Genomic DNA, 15,049 nt, shown 5'->3' with positions numbered 1-15,049 from the left:
TACTATATGGCTCGGTTTTCGGACGGATCCGTCCCCCATTGACTTTCGGTGTGGGGTCGGGACGGATCCGTTTGCGTTGCCGGGGAGAAGGGAGAAAAAAGAGAAAACATTTTTTTTTTTTTTTTTTATTTTTTTTTTTGTTCATGGTGATGCGGGCGGATCCGTTCTGAACGGATCTAAGTGTTTGAATTATAGGTGCGGATCCGTCTGTGCAGATACCAGACGGATCCGCTCCGAGCGCAAGTGTGAAAGTAGCCATTGTGATTTAATTTACCTGTATGTAAGGTTCTTTTCCTTTTTTCCTTTTTTCTTTCTTTTCCTTTTTGCTGGTGTTTGCCCTTGATTAAAAAGGGTTTTCTTCTGTGTCATGTGCATGGGAACGCCCCCTTGTGTCTCCACCTCCCAGGTGATACCTATCAGCCTGGGGTTAGTATGTGCTACTTAAGAGGGAGCTCCCATTTCATAAACACGTTTGTCATGAGGAAGGACCCATATTTCTCTGAGGTCTGAAACGCGTTGACTGCTATTTGTACACCTGTATGGATTTTAAACTTGCTGGATTAAAGTTTTTCATTTTTTCACCGGAGAGAGCTGGATTTTCTTCTTTTTCTTACTGTATTTACCGCATCCAGGAGCGGCATCCGTGCACCTCTGGTGATTTTACTACTGCAGGTGAGAGCTGCCTTACGTTTTCTTCACAAAATCTCATCAGGGCTACTACCACTCCCATCCTCTGCACCGGCTCCTCAGGGGCTCGCCACATATGAGGCTGTGCCTGGCACCAGATTCTCCCTCCGTAAAGTCACAGTAATGACACCAGCCTGTCCTACTGGAGATGAAGCTGAAGAAAGAAACGAGCTACAGGCACTCAGGTCCCAGAAAGGATGTGCAGTGGCATGAAGCACTATTAGCGGGGAGGCTGGGGGGACATTTCGATTATACCTATGGGGCCTTTCCGCTCTGTGTATGGAGCTGGCATGGCAGGTAAAATATCTTTCAATCAGAAATCCTCCACATAATCCTTTATTACTACTACTAGGTATGGGATAAATGTGAAGCTAAGTACATATAGAAAATATATAAAGTGCTAGAACATGGCAGAAGTGATCTATGAGCGCTGCTATTGGTATTTTATGTCAGATAATGTTAAAGTGACAGATAGGTTTTAATCCCAGAGAGGATAGTCGGTCGTGGTGCAGCCTTGTAATGGCATGACGTCTTCTAGACGAGATGAGAAGCAGCAATTGGGTGACAGAGAAATTCCACTTATGTCTGAAGAGCTGGCACTCCATCTTCTGTGACATATTTCTGCAATTTACTTACAGAGCTGTACAGAAGCTCCGTTATCAGTTACTCGGAAGTACCCTGTCTTCTCCAGGGATATTACTACGTATAATCCAATTTATAGTCCAGCGCACAATATGCCAAAAAATATCAGTATCTACAGTAACGAATACATAACAAGGTGCTCGATCTGGATAACGTACAGACTTAAAGGGGTTATCCCATGATTAATGTAAAAAATGAAAGTCAGACATCATATAGGACATGGCAATATCTTTCTAACAAAGCTAGAACCAGCCCTGTACCTCACATGGATCCAGAGATCTCCCCATTCATTGCTCCAGTTGTTCTGATAGATATATATCAAGCGGAGTGTCCTTTCTGTTGCAGCTCAGGGAGCATGTCCTTTCTGCTGCAGATCTCTCTTAGGCTACATTCACATGACCGTATGTGTTTTGCGGTCCATAAATTGTTGATCCACAAAAAAAGAACGGATGACATCCATATGCCATCCGTTTTTTTTTTTTTTTTTTTGCGGATCCATTGTAACAATGCCTAAAAGGCACAATAATAGGACATGTTCTATTTTTTTTTTTTTGCGGGGTACGGAACGGACATACTGATGCGGACAGCACACGGTGTGCTGTCCGCATTTTTTGCCGACCCATTGAAATGAATGGGTCCACATCCTATCCGCAAAAAAACAAAAACGGAACGGACGCGGAAACAAACAACGTTCGTGTGTATGTAGCCTTACAGTTACAGCTCATGAGGCAGTTGAAGGATGAAACTGATCACGTGCGCGCCATCGCACTAAGCCGGACAAAGGAATAAGAACAAAAGTAACAGCAGGTGGCGCTATACAGATACAGTTTATTGAATAGCTCAGTGCCAATATTACATTTTTAATTACATGCAATTACAAAAGTATTCAGATCCAGGCGCTGGTTTGAAAACTATGAAATTATTATATATTTACACTTTTACGACATGTATATGTGCTGTCTACTTTATATTACCACCCAGGACTAATGATCCAGCATCCAACAGTCATTATGAAAAAGAGACATGCTCCATCACTAATTTACAAGCAGTGGCCCATGTGCTGAACTTAGATCGAGGGTTTTTTGTGGAGGGTGGTGAATAACGGATAAAGATTAAGGGTACGGCCACATGGAGCGACCGTGCTGCGGTTGGGATGCTACCTCTTGCAGCCAAATACCACGCAGCTGTTCAAGCCGCAGCAGCATCATATCAACTTTTTACAACTGCATTGTTTATTCGGTCTTCATTGTTAATGGCCGTGCAGTAATGCGCAAAAGCGGGCGCTCATTGACAATGTCCGTAATGCGGACAATAATAGGACATGTTTTTTTTTTTTTGCAGAATGGAAATGCGGAAGCGGAATGCACACAAAGAAACCTCCATTTTTTTTGCGGACCCATTGAAATGAATAGTTCTGCATACGGTCTGCAAAAAAAAACCGGAACAGACACGGAAAGAAAATATGTTTGTTTGCATGAGCCCTTATGTTGATGGCTTAGCCATATCTGATCTTCAGTAGCGCCATCTATAGTGTGCAGTGGAAAGTGCTGGCCACTGCAGCGCTGTTCTCATTCACTTCATTGGGAGTACTGCTGCAGTAACCAACTCCATCCACTACACACAATGTACAGAGCTGTAGATTCGGCTCTGGAGCTACAGCATACCGTATTTTTCGCCCTATAAGATGCACTGGCCCATAAGGCGCACCTAGGTTTTAGAGGAGGACAATAAGAAAAATATATTTTTCATTACACCTCAGGTCAGACCACCAATCAGACCCCCTAATGTTAATAGGACCCCAATAAGACCTCAAATCAGACCCCAATCAGACCTCAGCTCAGACCCCAATGTGAATGACCCCCAATCAGACCTCTGATAAGAGCCCCATGCCTCTCATCAGCCCCCATATCAGCCATTATGCCTCAGTCCCCATTATGCCCCCAGCAGCCTCATGTTTTATAAAATAAGAAAAACACTTACCTCTGCTGCTCCTGGACGCCGACACTCCTCACCTACATCGCAATCCTCTTCCTCCTGCTGTCGGCTGTGCTGTCAACTGGCGCGCACAGCGTGAGGTCACAGAGTGCCCTCACGCTATGCGCAGCCTTCACAGCCGAGGACCAGGAAGCGGTGAGTACAGAGCCCTTATCGCTTCCTGGTCCTCAGGTAGTACTGAGCGCTTTCATAATGGAAAATATTAGCATTCGCCCCATAAGACACAGGGGCATTTTCCTTCCACTTTTTTGGAATGAGTCTTATGGGGTGAAAAATATGATAAAAGTTGATGGGCGTGTAACGCCCCAAAATGGCACTTACCACTTCTGCACCCTGCTACTATCTCTAATGGGCTAACTAAATGTCATATTATGTATTTTGTTCAGGTCCTATACACTGTGCATGTTAGTAACTGTTATGTTCACATGTAATGTGCCTGGTGCAAACATGGCAGAGCTACAGTTAGGTAGAATAGAGCTTTCCATTCCATTCTACCTCCCCCCCCTCTGTGGAGGAGTGGGCGAGTCCCAATTTCTGCAGGAAATGATGTGGGGACCAGTTCTAGTCGGTCTAGCTTACCCCCTGCTAGGGAAAGGTGTGCAGGGCATGTCTCTACTGGATGTGCCCAAGCCAGCCAGAGCACCCTCAGCTCTGCTGGCCATGGAGGCCAAAGTTTATAGCCTCAGGAGCATGGAGGAAAGTTCCCTGGCCTAATCTAGAGTAGTGCAGCATACAGAAGAAGCAGAGTCAAACAGCCAGCCTGTCAGTACAGCAGAGCCAGATAGAAACACATGTAGCAGAGTGGAGTTTGCCTGTCAGTTTTAATGCTAAAGCCTGCTGGAGCCAAGATAAAGCTTGAAGACTGTTTCTGATGAACGCTTATTCAAGTAAAGCTGCTGTTCAACTACATACAAGGTCTGGACTCAATTTTTCTTTTAAATCCCCCAATTATTCCCCCTATTTATTGTTTCAGAGCCAAAGCCTGGGCTCCAGCCGCATCCAGTTAGGAGCATCGTGGCACATAAAGAGACATTTTAGGCCGCACTATACCACTCGGCATTCCTACATCTGGTACGCATGCCATAGAGGGCCCCTGCCAGTCACATATTGATGTTTTATATCGAGGATAAGCTATCAATATAAAAAGACCCTAAAAACCCTGTAAGGATTTAAATGAAAAATCCCTGGTGATCTAGGGCAGTAAAAGAGTCAGGTATAAAATTGCAGGGCATCCGTCAGCAGATTTGTCCCTATGACACTGGCTGACCTGTTACACGTGCACTTGGCAGCTGAAGACATCTGTGTTAGTCCCATGTTCATATGTGCCCGCATTGCTGAGAATAATGATGTTTTAAAATATGCAAATGAGCCTCTAGGAGCAACGGGGGCGTTACCATTACACCTGGAGTCTCTGCAACTGCCCCTCCCTCTGCACTTTGATTGACAAGATTAGGCAGGCATGACGTTTTCACTGCCTGGTCCTGTCGATCAAAATGCATGGGGGCAGCAGTTGCAGAGAGAGCAGAGTCTCTAGTAATAACGGCAATGCCCTCGTTGCTCCTAGAGGCTCATTTACATATATTAAAACATCATTTTTCTCAGTAATGCGGGCACATATGAACATAGGACCAACACAGATGCCTTCAGCTGCCAAGTGCACATGTAACAGGTCAACCAGTGTCATTGTCACGCTCTAGTGTGAGAGGGAAACCCCCACACCGAATATAGGAGGGAAAGGGAAAAGGAAATAAGGCCTGAAAACTAGGGAAGGAAGATGGACACCTCCTAGTGGAAACCCTAATCAAAGCCCTGACTGACTACCAGTATGAACAGACCCCAGAGGTAGGTGAGTTCATACACAGGAATACCTAAAGTCCTATGTAACCCTAAAGGACCCTGGTACTAATGACAGGAATGAGACATCCGGTTCCTCCAAAGGGAAGGATGAGCGGGAGTCTCCCTGAGGCCTAATACAAAACAACAAAGGAATGCAACACACAGAAAAGCCAAAATACAAAGGGAAAGGTAACTCCTAGCTTCAAAGAAGCTATGGCAGCACCAGGAACTCAGGCAAGATCCAACCACCAGCTTTCCACAGGTCCAACTGAAGCCATAAACCGCACAGCATTGTGGGAGAGACAACTATAAATAGGGAAAGTTAAATGACCACAATAGTAACACCTGGAGGTTAAGAGTGTGGCCGGTACCAGAAACAACACAGACGCCTATTGATCCACAAGGTAAACATGTCAAACCAAACCACATGTTGCCAGTCTCAAAGATCTCCTGCCACTCACTGGGTCGCGGGGACGTCCGTATGTCTCGGTACGTCCGTGACAGTCAAAGGTACAAATCTTGCTGACAGATGCCCTTTAAACAATAGACGTCAGTATGTCAATCTGAAGTCTCCATCTGATGGAGTGTCTTTTATGTACAGGAGACAATAGAAGTCCGATTTTACTGTCACACATCTGATTTTTCAGGAAAAGAGTTTTATGCATCATGACTGACACGGCTGTTTAAACGCTTTTTGAAGTGTCAGAAAAATATACAAATGTTAAAAAAAACTGCTTCAATGCAAGTACATGAGCAAAGATGGCGTTATGTAATGAATCCGCAAAGATTCCCCCAAGGCTTTGAATAGAGACTTCTGTCATCTCCATGCTTGTACTGACAGGGAGTGCACTAGAGAAGCTACATGGTAAATCAATATATAAAATGTATTCAGACTTGTGGGACCCATTGTGTGTTATATATTATTTTTAATAGTGCAGATGATTTTTATTCTGGTCTCCTGCAACACAGACTTGTGCTTCTCATCTCTAGAGGTGAAGATTGGCATACTGAATAATAAGAATGTGAGAGATGAGGAGACGTCTTTGTAGTTGGGTCCATCCACCGGCAGACAAGAAATTGAGATATAAAACTATAATGTTATCTCATCCCGGTGGCTGTAGGAAGAGATACAGGATGATGGGTGTGCTTCTTCCGTCGGCCGCTCTTGTGTTAATAATGGAAGCCAGATAGGAGGTTAGTGAAGGCACCGGTGCCGCTCCTTGACAAATAATGTCATTAGTGTCCTGGACAAGCTTTTTACAATTCATTACAGGTCCTATAAGAAGCTTTAGAACAACAACATTCATGGATTTAATTAGACTTTTTGACCAACCAAATGACCAATATTAATTGCAATTATTAGGATACGGCTACGCCTTCATGTTTTTTAATTCATTTTTTTAAAGCACAAATCAGGAGTGAATTCAAAAAAGAGAAGTAGTAGTATATGTCCTTCATACTTTTTATGATCCACTCCTAATTTTGGCTTTAAAAACTACATCTAAAAAACCTGCACATGTAGCTATATCACCTTTAAGGCTCATGCACACGAGCGTGTGTCCCCATCCCCGTTTTGGGGACCGCAAACAGTGGGTCCACAATATACGGTCACCGGCCGCATGCACTCTGTATCCCATTGACTTGGGTCAGGATATGGAGAGGAGGCACAGAACGGAAGCAATTCTGTGAGATTTCGGTCCATGTCTCCGCAAAGCAAAAAAAATAGAACATGTCCTATTTTTTGCGGTGCGGACCGTCTCTTGCAGATCATGGACCCATTCAAGTCAATGTGCACACGGACGGTGCCCATGTACGGGCATGGGGCACACACTCTCGGTTGCATGAGCTCTTGTGGCGTTTTGTACAGATCCCATATTGTGGTTGGACTCATAATCCTCACCACTTCTAGCTCCCATCGCTGCCTCGCCATCTCTTCAGGTCCCAGGCCTCATCGTGTCAATATCGGTTTGACGTGGGACATGTGACCAAAGGATAGGTGGTAAACGTATGATTGCTGAGGATTAAACCACTAGACCCTCCACTGATCACAAGGACTTTGTGTGGCTGTCATGGCCCATAACAGGTAGGAACTAGTGTTAGGGACCACTAATGGAGGCGACCTTGACGTGGTAAGTGGCTTATTATGCTTTGGCCAAAATGTGCACCAATGCCTCATTCAACATCCAGCATAGGGGCAGGGCAGAGTGCTGGTTTGCAGAGTGCGATTGCATTTGTGTTTTAACATCTACAAAGAGTTTGCATACGTTTCCTCCGGGTACTCTGGTTTCCTCCCACACCCCAAAGACATACTGATAGGGAACTTAGATGATGAGCCCCATTGGGGACAGCAAGTAATGATAATGTCTGTAAATAGCTGCGGCAAATGTCAGCGCTATGTAAGTAAAATAATTTTATGCCAGATTCAATTCTAGGCGCACCGACTGCCAGAGGATGCACTTCATTTATGACAAAGTCATAAATTAAGCACATTTTCCGGCATCACCAGGAGGTCAAGAGAAGCGTAGAAAATGCTGGTCTTCGTAAGACTCCTCCGTTGTGTTTTCACTAAAAACTGATTTAAAGAACTGAATACATATGCAGTCAATGATCTTGTGTAACAATGCTTTATTCCTTTACCACAAGTAGTAGAGAATAATACACAAAGCTAATAAATCATGTTCTGCTGCCTTCTAGGAAATATGAAGTGGAGTTAGACATGGATAAGGTGACAGCCGCCATGGTCCTGACCAGCCTTTCTACTAGCCCTCTGGTTCGCAGTCCACCAATTCGACTTACTGGTAATGTGGCCAATTCACTTTAAAGTGTGCTTTCTCTTTAGACAGTCATGACATATGTAATCACTATACCAGCAATACATGTGTGTAGTTAAAGGGGTTGTCCAAGTTATAAAAAAAAAAATGACAGGGGCAGTATTAGAATAATATATACAGTATAAATAGATAGATAACTAGATAGATACTGCTCCATCCTCTCTTCTGGGCTGTGTTGTCCTGACTGCAACTGCGCCACTGCTCCAACCACCCTGCTGGGTTTTCTTGTCCTGACTGCTTCTACACCACTGCTCCATCCTTCCTGCCAGGCTTTGTTGTCCTGGCTGCAGCTGCACCCACTGCTCCATTCTTCCTGTCAGGCTATGTTGTGCTGGCTGCAGCACTGCTCCATCCTTCCTGTCAGGCTATGTTGTGCTGGCTGCAGCTGCAGCACTGCCCCATCCTTCCTGTCAGGCTATGTTGTGCTGGCTGCAGCTGCAGCACTGCTCCATCCTTCATGTCAGGCTATGTTGTGCTGGCTGCAGCTGCAGCACTGCTCCATCCTTCCTGCCAGGCTTTGTTGTCCTGGCTACAGCACTGCTCCATCCTTCCTGCCAGGCTTAGTTGTCCTGGCTGCAGCTGCAGCACTGATCCATCCTTCCTGCCAGGCTTTGTTGTCCTGGCTGCAGCACTGATCCATCCTTCCTGCCAGGCTTAGTTGTCCTGGCTGCAGCTGCAGCACTGCTCCATTCTTCCTGCCAGGCTATGTTGTCCTAGCTACAGCACTGCTCTGTCCTTCCTGCCAAGCTTTGTTGTCCTGGCTGCAGCTGCAACACTGCTCCACCCTTCCTGTCAGGCTATGTTGTGCTGGCTGCAGCTGCAGCACTGCTCCATTCTTCCTGCCAGGCTTTGTTGTCCTGGCTGCAGCACTGCTCTATCCTTCCTGTCAGGCTATGTTGAGCTGGCTGCAGCTGCAGCACTGCTCCATCCTTCCTGTCAGGCTATGTTGTGCTGGCTGCAGCTACACCCACTGCTCCATTCTTCCTGTCAGGCTATGTTGTCCTAGCTACAGCACTGCTCTGTCCTTCCTGTCAGGCTTAGTTGTCCTGGCTGCAGCTGCAGCACTGATCCATCCTTCCTGCCAGGCTTTGTTGTCCTGGCTGCAGCACTGATCCATCCTTCCTGCCACGCTTAGTCGTCCTGGCTGCAGCTGCAGCACTGCTCCATTCTTCCTGCCAGGCTATGTTGTCCTAGCTACAGCACTGCTCTGTCCTTCCTGCCAAGCTTTGTTGTCCTGGCTGCAGCTGCAACACTGCTCCACCCTTCCTGTCAGGCTATGTTGTGCTGGCTGCAGCTGCAGCACTGCTCCATTCTTCCTGCCAGGCTTTGTTGTCCTGGCTGCAGCACTGCTCTATCCTTCCTGTCAGGCTATGTTGTGCTGGCTGCAGCTGCAGCACTGCTCCATCCTTCCTGTCAGGCTATGTTGTGCTGGCTGCAGCTGCAGCACTGCTCCATCCTTCCTGCCAGGCTTTGTTGTCCTGGCTGCAGCACTGCTCCATCCTTCCTGCCAGGCTTTGTTGTCCTGGCTGCAGCACTGCTCCATCCTTCCTGCCAGGTTTAGTTGTCGTGATTGCAGCTGTGACGTTGCCATATAGCGCACGTGACCTCTGCAGCTAATCTATGGCCTCAGCAGTCTTGTGTGATATACCACTGAGCCCAGTGATTGGCTGCAGCATTGACATCATGGCTGCAGTGTCAGGGGTATAGGAGCAGCAGCACTGGAACACAGGGGGTTTGGCATGGTGTGTATAATATGTTTTTATTATTCTAATATTGTTCCTATCATATAAAACAACTTGGACAACCCCCCTTTTAATGGCTACGTGCAACCAATGTACTATCGTGCCAGAGCATCTAAAATTAAAAAAAAATTGCAAATAGTCCCGATTTAAAATATTCTACCATAGTGTGTACACCGCTCCTACACAAACCTATGTGTTTCTGTTTAGTTTGGTCCTGAAATCCTGTGTTACCCTCTGTCATCTGTTCCTCACACTGCTGTCTGTAGGTTACTAAGGCCTCATGCACATGACAGTTTTTTTTCGGTCCGCAAATTGGGGATCCATTGTCCATTGCAGTTTTTCTTTCCGTGTGTCTTCCGGGTTTTTTTGGCGGACCGTCCCAAAAAAAGGAAGGTAAAAAAAGTGTAATTTTAATATCCCCACCTAGGATACTAGTATATATGCTGGTCACCAGGCAACTGATTCTACAAAAACGGACGTGGATGACTGACGGTTGTGCATCTGCATTTTTGGTGGTCCCATTGACTTAAATAGGTCCGCTAACTGTTTTTCACGGACAAGAATAGGACAGGTTATATTTTTTTGACGGACTGGAACCAGGAACCATGGACACGGATAACAAACGGTGGACTATGCGCATTTTCTTAGGCCTCATGCACACGACAATTGTTTGTTTCTGATGCGGACCCATTCATTTCTATGGAGCCGTTGAAAATGCACGCATGAGGCCTAATTTTCAACGGCTGCATAGAAATTATTGGGTTCACATCAGAAACAAACAATGGTCGTGTGCATGAGGCCTAAGAAGCAGGGGGCATGACTGAAGGACCAGACTAGACACAAGGTTTACTTCTAGTTGGTAACTGTTCAGATACATAGCTCCGGAGCTGCATGCAGAACGTGCTATGTGAGAATCCAGGCTTAGGAGCATTAAAGAGTGGTTGCAAATGTGAAGATCACCTTTATTTGACCATTAAATGCTATTTACTATAGAGAGATGATAAGAATAGCGTCTGTGTCTTCAGGCATCTCAGGATTGTGCACTTATATTGTTTTTTTAATGTTTTTTTAATGGACAGATGTAAATGAATGTTGGAAAGACGCCGGCTATGTTCCTTCCAGCTCCAGCAGCAGTGGTTATTGGAGCTGGAATACCACCAGTGACTACTCCAATCCATCCACACCATCACCACCATTATCTGCTGATCATTTCAAGAACTTCCGATGCACGGTTCATCCTGAGGACAACCCTGATGAAACAGATTCTGGGAACCTATTTTTTGAAGATCCCGTTCCAAGAAAAAGAAAGGTTTGCTTTATTTATTTCCATCTTTTTATATTCTCATACTTTTTGCATTTAGGTTGCATGAAACTTGCAACTGCGTTACCTGTGCAAGCTTATCTATCTATCTATTATCTATCTATCATCTATCTATCTATTATCTATCTATCTATTATCTATATATCATCTATCTATTTATTATCTATCTATATCTATCTATCTATTATCTATTTATCATCTATTATCTATCTATCTATTATCTATCTATCTATTATCTATCTATATATCATCTATCTATTTATTATCTATCTATATCTATTTATCTATTATCTATCTATAAATCATCTATTATCTATCTATCTATCTGTCTTTTATCTATCTATCTATTATCTATCTATCTATCAATCATCTATTATCTATCAATCATCTATCTATATATCATCTATCTATTATCTATCTATCAATCATCTATTATCTATCTATCTATTTATCTATCTATCTATCAATCATCTATTATCTATCAATCATCTATCTATATCTATCTATCTATTATCTATCTATATATCATCTATTTATTATCTATCTATTATCTATCTATCAATCATCTATTATCTATTATCTATCTATCTATTATCTATCTATCATCTATCTATCTATTATCTATCTATCTATTATCTATATATCATCTATCTATTTATTATCTATCTATATCTATCTATCTATTATCTATCTATCTATTATCTATCTATATATCATCTATCTATTTATTATCTATCTATATCTATTATCTATTATCGAGCGAGCGAGAAAGCAGCGAGGAGCGAGCGAGCTAGCGGGCGGGGAGTAGCGAGCGAGGAGCGAGCGAGCGAGCAGCAGCGAGGAGCGAGCAAGCGCGAGCGAGAGCGAGCGAGCAAGGAGCGAGCGAGAGCAGCGAGGGAGGAGCGAGCGAGAGCGAGCGATGAGCGAGCGAGCAAGCAGCGAGGAGCGAGCGAGCGAGGGAGCGAGCGAGCGAGCAAGCAGCGAGGAGCGAGCAAGCAGCGAGCGAGAGCGAGCGAGCGAGGAGCGAGGAGCGAGCGAGCGAGGGCGGGAGCGAGCAGGAGGAGCGAGCGAGAGCGAGCGAGGCGAGCGAGCGAGCAAGCAGCAGCGAGCGAGCGCCGAGCGAAGCGAGACCGCAGCGAGCAGCACGGCGAGCGAGCAAGCAGCGAGGAGCGAGCGAGGAGCGAGCGAGCGAGCAATCAGCGAGAGAGGAGCGAGAGCGACCGAGGAGCAGCGCGAGAGCGACGAGGAGCGACCGAGTATACCTATCTATCTCTATCTATCATTATCTCTATCTATCTATCAATATCTATTATCTATCTCATATCTATCTATCTATCTGTCTATATATCTATCTATCTCATATCTATATATCAATCATCTATTATCTATATCTCTTCTATCTATCTTCTATTATCTATCTCTCTATTCCATATCTATCTACTATCAATCATCTATTATCTATCTATCTCTCTCATATCTATCTATTGATCATATATTATCTATCTATTTATTATCTATCTGTTACAACAAACAAAAAGAAGCAGCAGCACAGTCAGCAGTGTAGATGGGTGCAATTCCTCCTAGATTTCAGGAAAAGATCCATAAACAGTATCCAAAAAAGCTAATGATGAGTCAGCACTCCAAATGCAGTAAAGGGTGTTAGTTGTGACTGGGTAAATAAACGGGCCTGACATCCTTTACTGAATTTGGAGTGCTGCCTCATCATTTGCTTTTGTTATTATCTGTCTGTGATATAGGCGGCTGCAGTTCCTACAGTACATCCACATTTATTTTGGATTTGAGACAAGTGACTTATGGGTACAATCTGTTCTGTGGGATTCGTTCTGTCACCTTAGGTTAGTCACTCGCTGGAGATCAGCGTCATTCCTCGTGTCTCATGTCTCAGCCGGTTAGACTAATGTGAGGTTCAATGTTGCTCTTTGTTGCTGCATTCAGCTTTAAAAATTGTGAAGAACATTGTCCTGAACAAAGGGATCCATATTACCCGTGGTCTGTAAATTGGTTATATTGAATTATCATATTTGTATGCAGTACGGTTCTATTATTTATTACTTTTGAAATCTGTGTTACAATTAGGGAATCAAGAGGTTACACCATAAGACAATGCAGCAGCATACCACATAGCATTAGGTACAATACAAATACAATATGGCAGTCTTCTAAGAGTCATGTACCCATAGGAGCATATAGAAAAGTGCTGAAGAATTAAATTATAGCATGGTTTGTGAAGAATAAAAGGCTATAGAAACAAACTGAAATACAAACTGTGAAGGTCACTCAGAAGGTTATTTTGAAAGTTAATGCAGGCCTGCGTTCAGACACCGCCGGAGAACACGTATTGCCCTATATTTATGCATGGGAGAAAGAGCTATCTCTCGGTCTCACAGAGACTGACATTAAGCAGATTTATAGATTTTGCATGGGACCCTCTACATGTATCCTTCTGCAAGAAACTACATACAAATTGGTCAGCAGGTTGTACAAAACGGTGGCTCTGATCCGCATGAATCCCTCGATTCCAGTAAATTGCTGGAGATGCTCCGCACAGATTGGCTCATACCTCCATCTATGGTGGGAATGCCCCAGTCTCAAACAATTCTGTGGGGAAAGTTCTCTCCAAAGTTTGTCCAAACGCTCCCCCTCTGACGCCGAAGGTAATATTCCTCAACCTCATACCGTCCTTAACGAAAAACTATAAAAAAATATTGTGGACACAACTGGTGCTACTGGCCAAGGCCATGATCCCACTTTACTGGAAACAGTCGAAGGTGCCCCCAATATCTCACTGGATCAACAAGATAAGCCAAGTGGAGAGGCTGGAGGAACTATGTTCCTATGTGAATGGTAGACACAACAAATATAAGCATATTTAGGCTCCCTGGAGGTCCTTCACACAAGGGTCAGATATACTTCCATACATATCAAACCAATGGTAGGAATCAAGCCTACATACTGTATATAAGGCTTCTTGGCATGTAAGAATGGGTTCTCACAAGTGTCGTCCCTGCATAGTCCACGCCATTAATTATTATATGTTCCACGTCATTAAGTATTATATGGTTACATGATAGGAACTACTGTTAAGACTTGTTCGAACTTGTTACCTACCTAATATCGAAACCATACTGGCTTTGAATCAGCCGTAAGCACGACTTAAATACAATGGATGTCAGTACATCGTAAGTTTGATAGTATAAAAGCCCATACATCAGTAATGAAGCCATAGAAAGTTTCTAGAGATCTTTATTCATATATGTTAAAATCAATAAAAAGAGATTTGACACAAAATGTGAAGGTCGGACTTGGGGGTCTACAGTAGAGCTGACCACCCTAATGTCAGTGGTGATAATATAATAGCAGGAGTCACTTCTCAGAAAAATCCAGGGAGATCTCAGGACCTACCCACTGACCAACAGTGGGGGAGGTATAGTGGGTGAGTAATACAAGCACTGATGGTCAGTTCGCAGTGTTCGCCTGCGAACACATGCGGGCTGCCATCTTGACTCACAAGTCCGGCGATGCACAGGTAAGCCCTTACCTGTGCTTGTGCTGCGAGCCGGTCTGAAATCAAATGCGGTCACCGGGAGCAGGCAGTTCTGAGAACAGCCCGATGAAGGCCCCCCCCCCCCCACGACTGTTCTCGGAACTGCCTGCTCCTGGTGACCGCATTTGATTTCAGACCGGCTCACGGCACAGGCACAGGTAAGGGCTTACCTGTGCATCGCCGGACTTGTGAGTCAAGATGGCAGCCCGCATGTGATCGCGGGCGAACACTGCGAACTGACCATCACTGAATACGAGCCAAAGAGCAATACGTGTAATCTCATAGAGCAAAAAAAAGAACAGTTTATCCTTAATATTAAGATAATCAGGAACCAATCAGTGGGTTGTAGCAATATAACAGGCTGGGATATGTGGAGAAGTTGCCCAGAATTAACCAGTGTTCATAACCAGGGCATCTAGTCCAGGTAGAG

General features: G+C 44.5%; 1 protein-coding gene across 1 annotated transcript in view; it reads left to right on the top strand.

Moving 5' to 3' along the window:
- Positions 1 to 15,049, top strand: part of ZNF704 (zinc finger protein 704) — an 85,891-nt gene that overhangs the window by 33,155 nt on the left and 37,687 nt on the right. Inside the window, exons 3-4 of the mRNA XM_044295379.1 lie at positions 7,855 to 7,958; positions 10,813 to 11,042. Coding sequence (XP_044151314.1) covers positions 7,855 to 7,958; positions 10,813 to 11,042 — 334 coding nt within the window. The remainder of the gene's footprint in view (positions 1 to 7,854; positions 7,959 to 10,812; positions 11,043 to 15,049) is intronic.

The sequence above is a fragment of the Bufo gargarizans genome, chromosome 5 (assembly GCF_014858855.1).
Source record: "Bufo gargarizans isolate SCDJY-AF-19 chromosome 5, ASM1485885v1, whole genome shotgun sequence".
NCBI lineage: Eukaryota > Metazoa > Chordata > Amphibia > Anura > Bufonidae > Bufo > Bufo gargarizans.
This window is presented reverse-complemented; position numbering and strand designations above follow the sequence as displayed.